The 18,002-nt window shown below is 45.6% G+C and overlaps 1 protein-coding gene across 1 annotated transcript in view; it reads left to right on the top strand.

The window, feature by feature from the left end:
* The window catches only part of NUP93 (nucleoporin 93), a 567,849-nt gene that overhangs the window by 63,338 nt on the left and 486,509 nt on the right, over window positions 1–18,002 (top strand). Inside the window, exon 3 of the mRNA XM_086947697.1 lies at window positions 4,038–4,155. Coding sequence (XP_086803823.1) covers window positions 4,038–4,155 — 118 coding nt within the window. The remainder of the gene's footprint in view (window positions 1–4,037; window positions 4,156–18,002) is intronic.

Raw genomic sequence — 18,002 nt, forward strand, 5'->3', positions numbered from 1 at the left:
GTAGGGAAAATCATTAGATTTTTTAATACTGCCCTCGCCCGCTATGTAGTGTCATGCGTCATCATAGGGCCGCTAACACCACCCCGGTGCAGACAAACACACTGGGTGGAGCGCTGATTTATTTGAAAAAGAAGAGAAAAGAAACAAAATATTTTCCTACTGAGGGAGCCCTAATGCAGAAAAAGAAGTTAAAACTGCCTAAGGAGGTACCCTATAAACCTTTATTACTGGTCACCCTTGACAGGATTAAAAAAATAGGAAAAGGGTGTATAGGAGGAGTTGCAGCTCCTGTAGCCCATCTGCTCCTTAGGCAGTTGTAACTCACTTCTAAGTGGCCAAAATTCAGACTCCTCTCTCAACTCCTCCTCACTGGCCGTTTCTACAACCTTGTTTCATCTCCATTCACATTCAAACATCCTTCTTGTGCTACTGTTAACCCTCTCCCTATTCTGCAAGATGTGATTAAAAAGTCTGCTGTTAAGCTTCTCAATCCCAGCAAGTACTGTCTTTCAAAGGTATTAAATTGTAGCTTTGTCACCCAGAAGCATATTCCGGTTGACCTTTCATCTAAATATTTGCTCTTAAAAACACTCTTTTTCACCATAGAAAAGACCAACATTTCTGCAACTCCACTCATCTGCCCTTATTTAAGTAATGACTGATTTCTGTAGTCCTGTTACTGTCCCTTCTGGGAGCCACTAAGAACAATCCTAGACGAGCATACTGCGTTGTGTAATGTGCATTTGTATAGCTAATGTTAACCACTTGTATAGTTTGGAATAACTACACCTGTTACATGTCTGGAACTCTAGTTGACAATAGTCAGATTGACCTGTTGATATTTCTATTTCCTTTCCTATTGATTGAGTTGGGAGTCATTAGATAGTGACTGACAGACGATTTAAAATAGACTGTTGCATTGTTTAGTGATAGATTTTATTGACTGGGGATAGGTCCTGTTGTGGATCTGTGTTGAGCATTTTGTACATAGAGTGTACACTGAAGGATTTTGATCTTGGTTCATTGTTGTAGGCATGCATGATTATACCTTGTTTGACTTGTGGCATTGTTGCTGATTATGTGGGTTTGATGCAATGTTGTGTCCATCGTGCTGTAGTATATTTAAGTTGACTTTTCTGGTTGGGTTACATCTAGATTGGTGAGGGTATATCTATGCTGTTCAGATGGTAAGTGCTTATCCAACTATATGATGTGTAACCATGTTGTGCCCTAGATGTTAGTGGTTGTGGTCCTAATGACAGTGGTGGCGAGGATGGTAATTGTCTCCTGTGTATTGTTAGTGTATCATAAGGCTTAAATAAAAGTTAATATACATATGCTGTTGAGGTTCCGTAAGCCAAAATATGGCTAGGTCCCATGTTGTATGAATGTTGGTACCCAGGCTTATTTCTAATCTGTATTTTTTGGTGTAGAGTGAAGAATGATTGTAAAGTGGCATGGATGTGCTACTGAGGTGACAGTGCTTATCCAGCTGTACGACTTGGGCCATTTTGGTACATATAATATTGCCCACTGTTGGTGTGATGTGCACATTCTTAATTCTTAAAACATTTAGAAGCAGTGTCGACTTGTAGGAGAAAAGGGGATGGCGACAAAATACAAGTTTCACAGTTTTTATAGCTAGAGTTGTCCCTACCAGTCATTTAGATAGGCTCAAAATATTATCGATATGTTTGTATATGGTATTTCTTATAGCATGACCCTAGCCAAAAGGCATCGGAGCTTTTTACAAGACTAAAGGCAAGCTTAAAGTCAACATATGATAGTGGAGGTAGATAAGTTGTGGATGGTTAATGCATTGCGATGTAGTGTTCTTTAAAGAGGTGAGTCCTCAATTCTTTCCTAAACCGGAACAGCTTTGGAGCTTTTCTGATGGATATATTGTTCCAGGTCCTCGGTGCATAGATGGAAACGTCCTGCTGCCTTATTTTTTTCATTTTTCTTAGTGTGCAATATTGTTTTGTATTTGCATTTATATGGCGCTTACTATCCCTTCTTCGGCGAGTAGCACGCTTGCTGTAGATGTGCCAAGCACCACAAGAAATGATGAACATGTCTGCAAGATCTGCATATGTGCTGGGAATCATCTCTTTGTAAATGATGCAGCTGGTTTTGAACATGGTTCTGGCCTTCAAAGGGAGCCCATGGGGTTCTAGCAGGATGTGGGTGATGTGACAATACTTCTTCAGGATGTGTATGAGACGTGCTGCGGTGTGTAGGATGCCGATATGGTATTCCAGTGTGGAGTCTGTGGGAGGCAATGGAGCAAGAAGTTACCTCTATCCAGATGAGGGAGTATGACGGCTTGAACAGCCATTCTGGTCACTTTCTGGAAGAAATGTTTTCCCCATTTTTAAGAAGAGCTGGTACCCGGCTGTCTTTGCTTTTTTGGCAGTGTGTTCCTTGGGGGTTTTGTTGGTGTCTAGGGTGAATTTAAGTGACCTAATTGTTCAATAAGTAAATGACATGGATGTGCGTCTTAATTTACATATGTACATGTTCATTAACTCTGCCTTATTGGTGAGGAGATGTACGCTGTCAGAACTCAGGGATGGAGATTGCAGCAGTGTCAGTATTGACATGGACTTGCTGTGTGTATGTGTTTGGTTTAATGAAATGGGGCATGTTCGGTCAGGTGAAATGTGTACTACAAAGCATGTTGCACTGGTTTAACTTCTGGATTAGCATGAAAAGTAACAACCAAGGCACTTAAACCACAGACTATTTCTGTTTCAGTAAAATAAACATAAGGAAAAGAAAGGATGTGAGTAGGTCTAAATTCGATTTTTATTGCTTACCAAGTAAAAAAAATCACAGACAAATGCGTAATTCAAATCGTTAAAATTAAAAAAGAAGATATTTCTCATTACATAATCAATAAAATTTCAACAGAAAACATTCAATACACAATTTAAAACAATCTTTTATATAGAGTCATATTTAAAAAGTGGCATCAACAAATTAATTCTCTACGCGCGTTTCGGCGACCAGCGCCTTCTTCTGGCGTAGCCACGTGTATCACAATTTGCAAAGGCACCAAGGAGTAGAGTAATCACCAATAGAGTCTTGTCTTTTGTTTAACGAAGAAGGGATCTGGATAAAGAACTAATATTTCGAAAAGCCAATATGGCCGTAGTTCATTACTCCAAGTTAACGACAGAGGTGCTGCTATTTCTTATCAAGAGCCATCCAAAACATATCATGTGTTCTTGTTTTAGAGATGACTTTTAAGCTTCATCTGAAGGATATATTTTAATCTAAAATCAGTCTGGGTGATAGAAAATACAATCATACTTTATATTCTTTATTAGTGATCACTGTGTATTTTGAGGCCAGTCAGAGTCCTGCTCTGGTTTGTTGTGTATAAGCACTCGCTCATCAAATCGTTATTTAAGAATCTTGTGAAGTTTGAATTCTTTCACGAAGGATAATCGGCACGGAAGCCTTCCTGATATGAAGATCTTCCTTTTAACAGTACAATGCTGCAGAGGGAACCGCTGTATAAAAACTAGAACGATTGAAGAGCGAGGCGCGGGGTTCTGTGGCTTCTCGGGATGTTTGCCTTGATTAAACCTTTACATTAAAAGTATGCTGCAAAAAAAAGACATTTGAACATCTACAAAAAGTGTAATTTTGCTACACAAACCTTTTGGGTCTTCTTATGTGCGTGGTATATCTTTCTTTACGTTTATTCCCGTTCTGAATTCCGCCTTTTTGGCCAATTTCGAAATCTAGTAGGACCCTGTTGAACTGACACCCCCTTTTTATCTTAGATTGCTAAACATTACCAATCTCTTGATTAATGGGGCAACTGTTGACTGACGCTCCTAGAAAAATGTTTCTGAATTGGGTGTCGCAGAGCTTAAAAGATCAACTATGCTCTGATACGGAAAGTCTGGTTAACTTATTTTTGTAGACAGAGGTCTATGAACTCTCAATTTTATTTTGTAATGAATTTGTTTTTTATGGTATTTTAAAAAAAATGTTAACACGTTATTTTTTGCCACGTTCTTTAGGTCTGTCCTTCTTGGATCAAGAGGGCTCGACATTTCCCATACATCTCAGCGGCTGGAGAGTCTTAGTGCAGCCACTACTTTTGAACCTTTGGAGCCTGTAAAGGACACAGATATTCAGGTAAGACCTTACTACTACATTAAAAAAAACTATGACTATAGACAAATTGATAGTTTTGAGAGGTGACTTGCGACGGGTGCTGTAAATAAAATCGGCACCTCTTCCTACTTAGTTGTTGACTTTTGCAACCACTTGTGACTTAGATGTGTAAAATGTTCATACAAAGTTGTTTCACTAAATTTAAATTGGTTATTTTTAATTCGTTGCTACCGATTTTTTTTTTTTTTTTTTTTTTTTTTTTTTAATTAACCCTACCAGAACCAGTATACACTTATTTATTTATTTATTTATTTATTTATTTTGCAATTTTTAAAGCGCAACAAATACCCATACGGGTGTCTCGGCGCTGCAGAACTAAGAACTCGCTACTGAAGACGAAGGGTTAGGAGGTAGAGAAAAGCCATGTTTTAAGGCTTTTTCGAAATTTAAGAAGCGTAGGGGCAGATTTGATATGGAATGGGAGAGTGTTCCATAATTTAGCTGTGGCAGTGGTGAAACATCTATCTCCCCAAGTGGCCTTTCTTGTACGAGGTACATTCAGCAAGAGGGCTGTGGAAGATCGTAACGTCCTGAGTTGTTCCACTGGACGAAGAGCTTCTTTTAGATACTGGGGCCCTGGGTGGTTTAGGGATTTATAGGCTATACATAGGGCCTTGAATTTAATTCTGCTCCTAATTGGAAGCCAGTGGAGCCTTTTGATGTGGTGGGAAGTGGGAGTGAATTTAGGAATGGAAAGTAAGGTTCTAGCCGCCGCATTTTGCACGGTCTGCAACTTGTTGAGAACCCCTTCCTGCGCATTCAGAAGGAGTGAGTTGCAGTAGTCTGTTCTTGAAAAGACTAGTGTGCTGATGAGGGTTTTGCCGGCTGATTGAGGTAGATATGGCAGAAGCTTTTTGATTTTTTTTAGGGTAAAAAAGGCGGAAGATACGACAGCGTTAGCATGATGGTGAAAAGTCAGCTTATTGTCGAAGATGACTCCTAGGTTCCGGACTTTTTCCACTGGTTGGGGGGGGGAGCCCAACTCAGGTGGCCACCACTGTGGGGACCATGCTGGCTGCAAGCTCCCGAATGTCATCACCTCCGTTTTATCGGAGTTAAGTTTGAGGCAGTTTGATGACATCCAGGAGCTTATCGCCTTCATTCCTTCCTGAAAGTTGGATGCGACACTGGCTCCGTTGTTGTGCACCGATAGCACTAGTTGCGTGTCATCGGCGTACGTGGTAAGGGCTATTCCGTAGGTTTTTATTACTCTCGCTAAGTCCGATACGTAGATATTAAAAAGCGTCGGACTTAGCGAGGAGCCCTGAGGAACACCACAGGGGAGAGAGAAGGTCTGAGAAGTGAAATTCCCTACCCTAACAGTCTGCGGACGATTGGCAAGGAATGAGGCAATTAGATCTTTAGCTGTGCCTCCTATGCCCAGGGCCGAGACACTGAGTGGTGTGTGATGGCGCCACGATTTTTGTAATGTTTTTTATAAACTATGCAATAAACTTAACTTACTTACACTAAATAAGATTACATAGATAACAAAAAAACTTATTTTGTTTTCAAATCTCCGTATTGGTTCGAAGAAAACATTTTATTCCTGTTGGACCTGGGGTCACCAGACCACATAGGGTAGCCTGGCACAGAGTAGGTAGGTCTTATCCAAAGGCAAAAGTGTTAATCTTGCATCACACCCTTACAGTAACTCAGCGTCCATCCACAAGAAAAGAATGACACTACACCAATTTAGAAAAATACGGTCTGCTTTATAAAACTCTGTTAGATTTACGGCTTCTAGCAGATTTCAGTGTCAGTACTCTTGATAACTTCACATTCAATTATTAGATTGTGCCAAGTTCTATTCGACATTAACAATACCTCCTTCTCTTTTCTTAAATGAAGGGAACTGAGTGATAATTCCTGAAATTTAAGTAAACATTACATACATTTTATAATCTTAGAAAAGGTTTCATCAATTGTCAAGCTTCTTTACAGAAAGGCAAAGCTGTACATTACCCCTAAGGTCTCAAGAACATTACAATCAGGATGGTACAGGCTCTCAGTACAGGTCCAGCAATGGCACACCTATGTCATGGTGCGGGCAGCTAGGGATCTGAATGAAGACAGACAGGTTGTTACTTCATTTAATCAAACTATGTAACTTGCTCTGGGTTCTCATTAGACTCGTAGGAGCCCTCACTTTCTCCTATCGGGCACACAATGCTCTGTGTCAAATCAAATACAGCCCCACACTTTCTTATCCCAGGATCAGCCCTGATTTCGTGGTTCTGTTTATGGCAAATTAACCTTACTCAACCAGGGTAGTACTGAAAACAGGAGGACACGTTCCTATGGGGAGATATACATGTCACAGTTCATCCATTGGGATCTATCCTGTAGTCTGGTTGTGAGATCACGGCCAGTACCGTTGTCCCGATGCAGTCCCAGCTTCGCTCCTCACCTCCCTCCAGCCAAGAGCCCCCAGCTTACTTTTTCCTTGAGTAACTCAGTCAGTCCCGTTTCACCACGATTCAGTACTGCTGTCCGGGGTCTGGGGAAGGCTACACCTCCAGCCGATATGGTTCGTTGGCCCGGCCTCAGCTGAATCTCACTGCTTCCACTCCGTTGGTTCTCGCGGCGTCAGTCAGCTCTCCCGGCAGCTCCTCCCCGCCGTCTTCTCACGCAGGAAGTTCTCCACCTACGTCCGGCCATTTCCAGCGCTGGGCTGCCTCTTCCGACGCCGCGGGAGACTTCCTTCAGAAGTCACGGAGCCTCTGCCGGGTCACGCTTTCCCCAGCATACGGAAGGAATCCACGCCGGAGAGGGGCGCTTCCGCACCACAGGGACGTCAGCTGGCCCCACAAGTCCCACTTGCGGTGAGTCCTCGATCAGTTGGGCCGGTTACTCTCCTCAGGCAGTACGATGGGAGAGTCAAGTTCCCCAGCCACTCTGGATGTTCCCTCAGAGCTAGGTATCCACAGCTCCTCAATAGCGACACAAATGGGGTCCCAGGGGCATTAAGAGTAACACAGGGGACTTTTGGGAAATTAAATGTAGTCTGCCCTGGCAGGGTTTGGTCAACACAAGAGGGGTCAGGTCAGTACAGGAGAACAGCCGGCCCACAGGTCGATCCAACTCCGTATGGTGCGCTGTCCTCCTCCTCAAAGCCGCCTCTCTCCTCACCAGTTCCACCCCGTGCACTTATTGGTCACTCTAAAATAGCTGCCTCGATACTGGCCTTATATAGCCTGGCCTCAGGCTACCAGAACTAGCTGGAAGGTTCTGGAGCTTCCCTATGTTGTCCTATGGGTCAATTCCCTGAGGTAATCAGTTGTGGCAGTTACTAGCCACCATTTTGTGTGACTACATTTCCACCACTATAAGGGACACCTAGGCCTAAAAAAATATAGGGACAAGGAAGCACCCATCCCCTAGGACAACACCCAAAAAGTCAAGTGGACATAAAAATGAAAGGAATTGGAAGGCAAAAAGGGGACAAAAAATAAATAAATAGGAGGCACCACCCAAAGGGCTGACAGGTCTAACAATTCCGCAGTCTTCTGCAAACCTCAAAGTATGGGTAATAAAAAAGTCACCGTTCTCTCGCTGTTCTGTTACAGAAATCTCTAGAACTTCAGGTAAATGACAACAGTTCTACCCATCGATGTTCCCACACTTTATCATATAAAAACGGCACCCCATGTCTGGGCCAAAATTGTGATCATTTGCAGACCACATTGGCACTATATTGACTTCACATGTTCCTAGATTTGGCCTGTTCCTCACAGTTACGATAGGTCCACCCACACGTGAGGTAATGTTTTTATTTGTAGTGGTGTAGGAACACTGGATGATGGAGGTTTTGCTGTTTTCCATAAGTTTCCATAACAGAAATATGAGGAGATTGTGTGTGGGAGAGGTTTGGTCCAATGTTTTCCCTGTGGATGACATTCTGAGGATGAAAAAGTGTCTGCATCAATGCCCACAACCCCTCCAGGTATCTAGTGTTCAGTGTTCGCCAGGATGCCCGTAGGGTTGCAGAAGCGCTTTACAAATGCTATAAATAAATAAATAAATAAAGTATCTAGGGTTTGTATGTTTCCATAGGTGATGGATGACCCTATGCCCAGACACCACTGCAACCCACATCCCGAAAATTACAACATTCAAAACTTCTTTTTGTGTTTGCAAACCTGTCCCATGCAGTACTCTTTTGGGTCTCTGTTTTAATTGGGAGAAGCAGGACAGTGCAGGATGGTAGCGCATTTGCTATTTCCTATTGAATTTTGCAGTAGTTTTGCCTTCCTATTGTGAGGTTTAATCAACAAACACTTTTTTCAAAACCTTCCTTAGAATCTCCTATCATTATGGGTAATCCTTAAGTATAGTATAGTATTCCTTAGCCCTAAGCTTAGATAAGTCTACATTTTAAACAAAATATATATGTAAAAAAGAAGCAGAGAACTTTGGGTAGTTTCCAAGTTTAGGTGGAAAGCAACTCCTGTACAGAGCACCCTACATCACCAGCGACTCTTTGAATTTGCTCACCTCAAATGTCTGCTTTTCTTTAAAACAAATTAAGCATGGGATTGGCACATTGCTTTCCATGCCAAGAAAGAAAGGGACTAAGTATTTTGCCATTTCTGTAGCAAAGTCTTTAATCCTAGGATTAGCACAGTGCCATCCACATCGAGCTGTAAAATGAGTAAAGGCTTTTACCACTCCAGGCACAGTATTACAGCGTTGTATTAGTAAAAGAAAAGGGTATTGTTTTGATATACATATAGATATATGTGGCTGTAGATACACATCCTTCGCATAAGTCGGCCATTTAGTGTTGGGCTCGGAAGTGTGCGAGTCACGAGGTTCAGTGCCTCCTCTTGCTTGCAATGCGCATAGTCCTCGACTCCATTGTTAGATTGTTTTTTTCCACCTTCTGGTTCGGACGTGTGACCCTCGGCTCAATTTAACACCATAGTCGGTTACTTCTGTAATACCGTCAATTCGATACTTACATCACTATTTTCAACATCAACGTTGAATTTGTCCGGTGTACTCAATTCAGCCGAGGCCCCCTCTGGCCTTCACCCTTCGGGGTGCAATTTCTCTTTGGCGTTCTCAATAATGAATGCCAAATCAATTATGGAATGTATGCCTTTCAGTTTTTGTCCTAAATATCACACCAAGTTTACACGCACCAATCTACACCAGGTGAGTAACGTGTACCTTTCCACTGACCACGAGGAGGCGGCCTGCAAAGGCTGCAGGTCTTTTCAATCTAAGAATACCATCAGAGATCGAAGGTCTAGAAGAATGGAGATGTCTGGACAAGCTGTGGACTATATGCCGGATCTCTTCGGCTCAGAATACCCAGAAACCGAGGTGGAGGCCAGTTCATTGGTAGCAGAGGAGGGCAGCTTCTCTCTGGATCAGATCGCTAGGTCTGACATGGAACAGAACATTTCTCCACAGCAGTCTGTGAGTACTGTACCCCCTCCGCCTCCTCCCAGACCACAGCAGATATCGACCAAGGTTCGCTTACACCCACCCGAAAAGGCAAAGACTGTTGTTGGGCCACCACTGCCTTTAGGCCATGGTCGGCACCAACTGGCTGTTTCCAAAACTTCCAGCTATGGCTTGGCACCTAAAAATCTGCCCTGACAGTAAGTCGCTGATCCGAGGCTATCCACATAGGAGTCGAGCCTACCGTCGGATGCTGAAATCTTCAGAGCCAAAACACCACTAGGCTTTGGCACTGAAAAAATATGCTTTGGAGCTGAAACTGCCAGCCCCAAAAATCCAGGTGCTGAAAACTGCATTGAAGCCGAAAAAACATGCTGTTTCAAAACCCTCTGTAGAAACAGTAGAACGAGGGCTAGAGACACACCGATAATTAGACTCTCGCCAAAAACATTTGTTCATTCACTCATACACAGGACGTATCCTCGCAAGACCCCCTCACGCAGGGGTGCAATCTGATGAAAGACAGTTGTCTTTTGAGGAAGCCATAAAAGTGCCTGTTCCTCTAACTCCAAAGATGAAAAAAAGGAAGACAAAACCACTCGTCCACTGCACACCACTTCACCACTGCTACATCTTGTGCCTACCCCTTCCACTGCTACATCTTGTGCCTACCCCTTCTCCACAACTCTCTCTAGTTCACACTGAGACGTACTCTCCAGAGGGTTCCATACATTCATATACAGGGGATTTGAGGGATGGAGATCAATATTCACTCCCACCTCAAGATGATCTGTAGGATACTTACGACACAGATCCACATGATAATACCGATCCAGATTTGTGTACATCTAGACCTTCCCCTCCTGATGACACAACAACGTATCCTGATCGGATAGGTAGGGCAGCCACATACCGTAAAGTGCCTTTACACACAGAAACATTAGAAGAGTATTTCTTATTTGAAACAGTCTCTTCTATTGAGTTTAGTATTTACCAACATCAAAAGATTTGCTCAAGCATACACAGGACATATTGAAGGACCCAGTCAGGGCTAGAGTAATTACTCCCAAGGTTGATAAAAAGTACAAACTCTCACCTGTTAACCCAGGGGTACATCAAGGGTCTACTTACACCAGAATCACTGTTAGTGTCCGCAGCTAGTAAATGAGCGAATCTCAAACGTCTGGTGACGCTCCACCTCCTAACAAAGAACGTAAAAATATAAATACGGCAGGTAAGAGAGTGACTGCACAATCTGCCAACCATTGGAGAATTGCAAACTCCATTGGTCTCTTATCCTATTAAGACAGTGGACACTGAGACAAGATGGATTATATTCTCCAGCATCTCCCAGGAGAATATAAGAAACAGGCATATCAGATCGACTCGGTGGCATGCTCATTTCAAACACCACCATACGGTGTGCCCTTGATGTGACAGATGCAAGGGGCATTAATTCTTGTGTCTTAATTAGTCACCATGCCTTGCTAACTAAGGGTGTCCGGTTTTAAACCAGAAGTTCTGCAGATCCTGTTAGCTCGTCCCTCTGATGGGGGAACATCTTTTTGGGCCTCAGGTAGACACCATTTCTGAGAAAATCAAAAACTTATGAGATGACGAAGGCAATGGGAACCCTACAAACTCCAGCTCAACGAGGCCCCTCTTGCCGCTCATTTTTTATGGAGGATCCAAGATAACGTCAACTGAGAACTCCACTGCACACCATAAGGCCCAACCCGAAACATTCTCTCCCAGAGGCTATTACAAAGGTTCCTGCAGGGGTGGCTTTACCAAGCCTACTGCAAGCATCTCTAAACCTGGTCTTACCTGCCGTTCCCATCTATTTACTCAACACCGGTCAGGTCAGCAATTCTTACCAGGATGGTGGACCATCACCTCCGACCAGTGGATGTTGGATATTATCCAGCATAGTTATTGCCTGGAACTCACATTCACACCTTCAAACATTCCACCTCGCAAACACATACTGTCCACAGACCAGCAGCTGCTCAGACAGGAAGTCCAAGCTCTTCTACAAAAAGGAGCAATAGAACTTGTGCCAAAGCAATAATATACAGGGGTCTAGTCACTTTATTTCCTAATAACCAAAAAAAGACAAGCCTCTAAGGCCAATCCTAGATCGTAGACTCCTAAACAGGTACATTCTACAAGAGCATGTTCACATGGTCACTCTGCAGGATGTCCCTCTACATCAACAAGGCAACTTCATGGCAGCATTAAACCTGAAAGGACGCCCACTTCCCTATACTAATTTACCGAGCACATTGCAGATACCGTGGGTTCTCGTTTCATGGTCAGCACTTTCAATTCAAAGTGCTTCCATTCGGGGTCCGTACAGCTCCAAGGGTATTCACCAATTGTTAAGTGGTGGTAGCAGCTCATTTGCAAAGGCAAAACATAAATGCTTTCCCCTTTTAGACAACTGGCTCATCAAAAGCACAGACTTTCAAAGCTGTTTTTAACACTTAGGCAACAATAAACCTACTTCACAAATTTGGTTTCACCATCAATTCAGCGAAGTCTCATCTGCAACCACTTCAAATGCAGCCTTACTTGGGAGCCATCCTCAACTCGCACAGGGATAGCTTATCCAACTCCAGCAATGATTCAATCCTTCCAAGCACTAATCCCCCAGTTTCAACCTCACTAGCGTATACCAGTGAGAACGGTTATGCGTCTCCTAGGAACTATAGCATCATGCATAGCAATAGTTCTCATGCCTGACTCGATATGCATCCGTTGCAAGAATACTTAGCACATTAATAGTCTCAAGCACATGGCCAGCTGGAGAATCTAATGCTGATCAGCCATCAAGCTTGCCACTCTCTGCAATGGTAGAACTCCCACAATCTTCTAAAGGGGTGGCCTTTTCTAGACCTAGTACTGCAGAGAACCATAACAACGGACACATCACTTACCGGTTGGAGAGTGCACCAACAGGAGCGAACAGTGCAGGGTCAGTGGACACACAGCCACTCATTTCCACATCAATCACCTAGAGCTGCTAGTTGTTCATCTAGCACTGAAAGCATCCCTTCCACGCCTCAAAGGCAAGGCGATTCACATGAAAACAGACAGCATGACTACAATGTACTATCATCAAAAACAGGGGGGGGCCTCAGCAATCTGAACTAGCCCAGACCATCTGGAGGTATGCTCTTCGGTACAAAATTCACCTCTTAGCGGAGTACATACCAAGGGTGGAGAAAACGTTTGCAGATCTCAGCAGGAAACTGCAACAAATGCACGAGTGGAAGCTTACCCCACTAGTCTTCCACCTATTCTTCCAACAGTGTGGTCTCCCAGACCTAGAACTCTTCGCCACAGCAGAAAACACCGAAAGCCCAAACTTCGCCTCCAGGTTCCAACACTCAGAGTCCAAGGGCAACGCACTATGGATGATCTGGTCTGGGATATTTGCTTATGCTTCCTTCCTTTCCCACTGCTTCCATATGTGGTTCGCAAACTACGGGAGACGTCTCTGACCCTCATCCTAGTGGGTTCCACATGGGCCAAGTAACATGGTTCACCAGACTATTAGAACTCTGTGGTTCCACAACAGATACTTCCCAACAGGTGGGCCCTTTTAACAAAAACCAGGGAGCAGTAAGGCATCCAAATTCCAAAACTTCCATTCGTGTGATCTGGCTCCTCATGTCCTAGAATTCGGATATTTGAATTTACCTCATGAGTGTATGGACATTCTAAAAGAATCCAGAAGGCCCACCATCAGAGCCTGTTGTGCAGCCAAGTGGAAAGGCTTAGTTCACTGTTGCCATTCAAAGGATGTAAAACCATTCACAGCACAGACTCAGGACATTATCTGTTACCTGCTGCATTTACAAACTTCACGATTTAGCTCTCACTTCCATAAAGATGCACTTAACTCCAGTTGCTGCATTTCTACAAAATAAAGAGCACACCTCTATCTTTAGAATCCCTGTAATTAAAGCTTTTTTACATGGTCTCAAAATAATTATTCCGCCCAGAGTTTCTCCCACTCCAGCTTGGAATCTTAATAGTGTTAAACAGGTTAATGGTCAACACCCCCCGCCCATGCCCCCTTAATTCGAACCTCTCCACAAATGTCCTCTCCGATTCCTTTCATGGAAAGGTGCATTTCTCATTGCAATCATTTCAGTCAGACTGGTCAGTGAGCTTCAGGCATTAACTCTAGAAGAGCCATTCTTCCAGCTTCATAAAGGCAAGGGAGTACTACATAGCAACCTGTGTTCCCTCCACGCTGTGCGTTTGCACGGGTGCGCACACAACCTTCAGCAGACACCCAGAGCCTATCTGAAATCTTGCAGATTGTTTGAGGCATTAGTAGAGATTCTGCCTTTTGCTGGATGCCCGTCTTTTAAAATTACGATCACTGTAAATAAAGGTAGTCTCTCTTTTTACGCTCTGCATGGTAGATGAAGCGACCCAGCTGGAAAGGGGGCCAGATGTCTCATACCCTTGTGGTGGGAGAAAGCTGCACTATAACTTAGGCATGCAGAGCACATACGGGGGCTAATAGGTGACAAAGTTGGCGATTTTCACTAAAACAACCACCTATTATACAGTTAGCCTGGGGGTGGGAGCTGCACTGGGGGACTTCTTCAAGGTCTGCCTCCTGCTCAACATCTGCATAGCATGGGGCTCAAAATGTCCTGTTTTTAGAATACATGAACAGGGACAGAGCTGTTAAGTGGCAGCATTTATTCACTGGGCTGTTGGCATGAAGAAGCTGAAGTTAAGGTTGATACCTTTCCAGGAGAAAAATACTTTCCATTTAGTTTTGTTTATGAGTCTGCAAAGACCCAGATGGTATACTAAATAGGACTGTAAATAAAATCGAATGTACTCTTGTAACATGATGTTCGAGGCATGAGGTCTGCTGAATTCATATCTGTGCATAGATCGCCGCCTAGTGTTGGGTCCGGATGATTGCACATTGTTGTCCTGGAAGAGTCTTCGAAGTATCACGAGATAGGTGGCTCCTCCCCTGGACTACAGTGCGCATGGGCATCCTCTCCATCCCCAGATTGTTTTTTTCCGCCATTGGGTTCGGATGTCTAATCTCTTACTCCAGTTAATTTACTTGTACTTTTCTGTTCCTACGGCCAAAAGGCCTTTCTTAGCGTCGGTATTGTTTCGTTCGGTGCCTGGCCCTTTCGGTTCTTCGATCGGCGTCGAATAAAGACTCTCGACGACTCAGGCCCAGACTACATCGACGATGGAACAGACCCCGTTTAAGCGGTGTCCTGTGTGTAATTCCAAATATTCGGACTTAGATGTGCACCCAGTGTGCAACACCTGCTTGTCCCCCGACCACGACGAGTCGAAATGTTTAGCCTGCTCAAAGTTCCGATCTAAAAAAACTATCAAACTTCGGCGCGCGGCGAGGCAGTCGGACCAACAGTCTGCTCCGGCACCTGCAAACATCTTCGATGCCGGGGACGAGGAGCTCTTACAAGATGAGGAAGATGCGGAAGATGACGTTCCCGAAGAATCGTCGGAACCGGCGTCAGAACATGACTCAACTTTCGAAATGGACGAGCCAGACGAGGAGTTCGGCCACGGCCAGGATGTCGTCGAGGTAGGGGACGACGAACAGGCCCTTGCGGCCGTTGATGACGACTCCGGTGGTGAACCGAGTCCGCCCACCGCTCCGGGGCCTATCATTGACATTCAGCCCGCTCCGGCTCCTATCATTGACATTCAGCCCGCTCCGGCTCCGGTCGAGGCATCGCCGAAAGGCCTTAGCCAAGATCTGTCCTTTCGGTCTACAGCCCCGCGTCATAGCCAGGCTAAGACCCTTCCAAAGGAGCCATCGGTCGATTCCGTGAAATCGAAACCGAAACAGTCGAAGGAGAAATCTAAACCGAAACTGCTCAAGATGGTGGTCGGTTCGGCGTCGACGTCCGCCTCGAAGGCCGTCGTCGATCCTTCGACGCCGAAGATACCCGTCGGCGCCGACACTGGGATTCCAAAGCAGGGCCCTCACACCAAGTCCGTCGCCTCGAAGGCCTCGGCGCCGGTGCCTGCGTCCACTACCAAACAGGGCGAGAAGGGCAAGGAACTTCCTGTCGGGAAAGGCCTGCAGCAACCCCTATCGGGACTGAAGCATGGGCTGGCGAAGAGGGTCGAAGCCGCGGCAAAGGTCGCCCCGAAACTATCGTCGACGTCGGAGGCGCACCGCGCACTGAGGTCGATTCGACGCGCTCAAGCGAGCGGCCTACTTAGGCGTCGAAGAAACACGAAGCCGGTACGTCCGCTTCCAAGCAGGCTGGATCGACGCCACTAAAGTTTGGCCTTCCGCCCACTGCATGTCCAAAGTCTCAGGAGGCTTCCAAGGTGGCGAAAGTGTCCTCACATATACAGGTCGTCTATCATGAGCCTTCTTGCGACAACCAAACAAAACTGTTCATTGACTCTGAGTCGGGCAGGCTTACCGTCCACAAGCGGAAGATCGCGCCTGAGCACCCTTTGGAGGGTTACAAAATTCCTCTGAAAAAGAAGATGGTCTCCACCACCTCTCCGGTTCTTGTTGGAACATCTTCAGGACTACTCACACCATGCTGTTCATTCTCCTACACAAAGTGAGGAGGACTTAACTGCAGACTACAGCCAAATGGGCTTCACTTACAATACAGACACTGATCAAGATGTCTCCAATCAGTGGTCAGGGGCAGCGGATCAAGGCGACGACCCTGATGACCCCCAGGTCACCCCGGACTCTCAGTCCTATAATGTCAAACAATCTCCGACTGAGGACACCACAGCGTTCAATGCATTAATAGAGCGCGCTGCACTCAATCATGACGTCGAAATGCATGCTGAGCCAGTGGATGAGGACTTCTTTTTCGACACCTTCTCCACTTCTGAACGCTCCACCAAGACACTGCCCATGCTTCAGGGGGTCCTCAAACATGCCACAGCCATTTTCAAAGAGCCCACCAAAGCCAGGGTTATCAATCCACGGATCAACAAGAAATACAGGCCTGCTCCAGTGGACCCCACCTACATCAAAGGACAGCTCCCCTTGGACTCCCTTGTGGTGGCTAACGCGCGCAAAAGGGCTAACTCTCAATCAAGGCGAGACGCTCCCCCTCCGGACAAAGAGTCCAAAATCTTTGAGGCATCGGGGAAGCGAGTGGCGGTGCAGGCCGCTAACACTTGGAGAATAGCCAATACACAGGCCCTGTTGGCTAGGTACGACAGGGCGCACTACAACACCCTGGAGCAATTGATGCAGCACATGCCTGATATGTACAGCGAGGCTGCGGAAATGGTTATACAAGAGGGTAAACTGATCTCCAATGCGTCCATCAAGTGCGCACTGGACGCAGCGGACACTGCAGCGAGAGCAATCAATACTAGCGTGATGCTGCGACGCCACGCCTGGCTGCGCATCTCTGGGTTTACACCCGAGATCCAAACTACACTTCTTAATCAGCCGGTTAATCCGGACTTCCTGTTTGGACCCGATGTGAACACCACACTCGAGAAAATGAAAAAAGACACTGAGACGGCAAAGTCCATGGGGGCTCTCCAGTCACAGCAGTTTCGGAGCGGTTCCTTTTGTCGCTCCGGTAACAGGGGTGCAACAAGAGGGCAGGCTCTACAGCACTCCCAGTATACCAAAGGCAACACGCAATCTGCATACACTAAAAACACCAGAGGTGGTTACCGTGGGAACAGCACCAAAGGGAGAGGCCGCGGCAATAACAACGCCAGGTCCTCCACTCCCAACAAACAGGGACTCCTTTTCACTGCCCCCCGACCATCTAACACCTGTCGGGGGGAGACTCCAGCAGTTCCTGCCACTCTGGGAAAACATCACAACAGACAGGTGGGTGAGACAACTTATCCGTTACGGCTATTGTCTAGAATTAACCTCCACCCCCCCCCCCCCCCCCCCAACATACCCCCAAAAAGCTGTCCTATGTCCGCAGAGCACTCGCACTTATTGCAGCAAGAAGTTCTCTCCATGCTGCAAAAAGGGGCCATAGAACTAGTGCCTGCCGAAGAAAGGGGTGCAGGGGTGTAATCCCTGTACTTCTTAATTCCAAAAAAGGACGGGTCCCTAAGGCCCATTCTAGACCTCAGACCCCTCAACCAATGCATCCTCTCGGAGCACTTTCACATGCTAACTTTACAACAAGTCCTGCCGCTGCTCCGTCAGGGCGACTTCCTAGCCACCCTGGACCTCAAGGATGCGTATTTCCACATTCCCATTCACCCAAGCCACAAAAAATATCTCAGGTTCACAGTCAACAGTCAGCATTACCAGTTCAAAGTCCTGCCATTCGAGGTCACTACCGCTCCCAGGGTTTTCACCAAGTGCTTAGCGGCTGTGGCAGCGCACTTGCGCAGGGAAGGTGTTC

The sequence above is a fragment of the Lissotriton vulgaris genome, chromosome 12 (genome assembly GCF_964263255.1).
Source record: "Lissotriton vulgaris chromosome 12, aLisVul1.2, whole genome shotgun sequence".
Lineage (NCBI taxonomy): Eukaryota > Metazoa > Chordata > Amphibia > Caudata > Salamandridae > Lissotriton > Lissotriton vulgaris.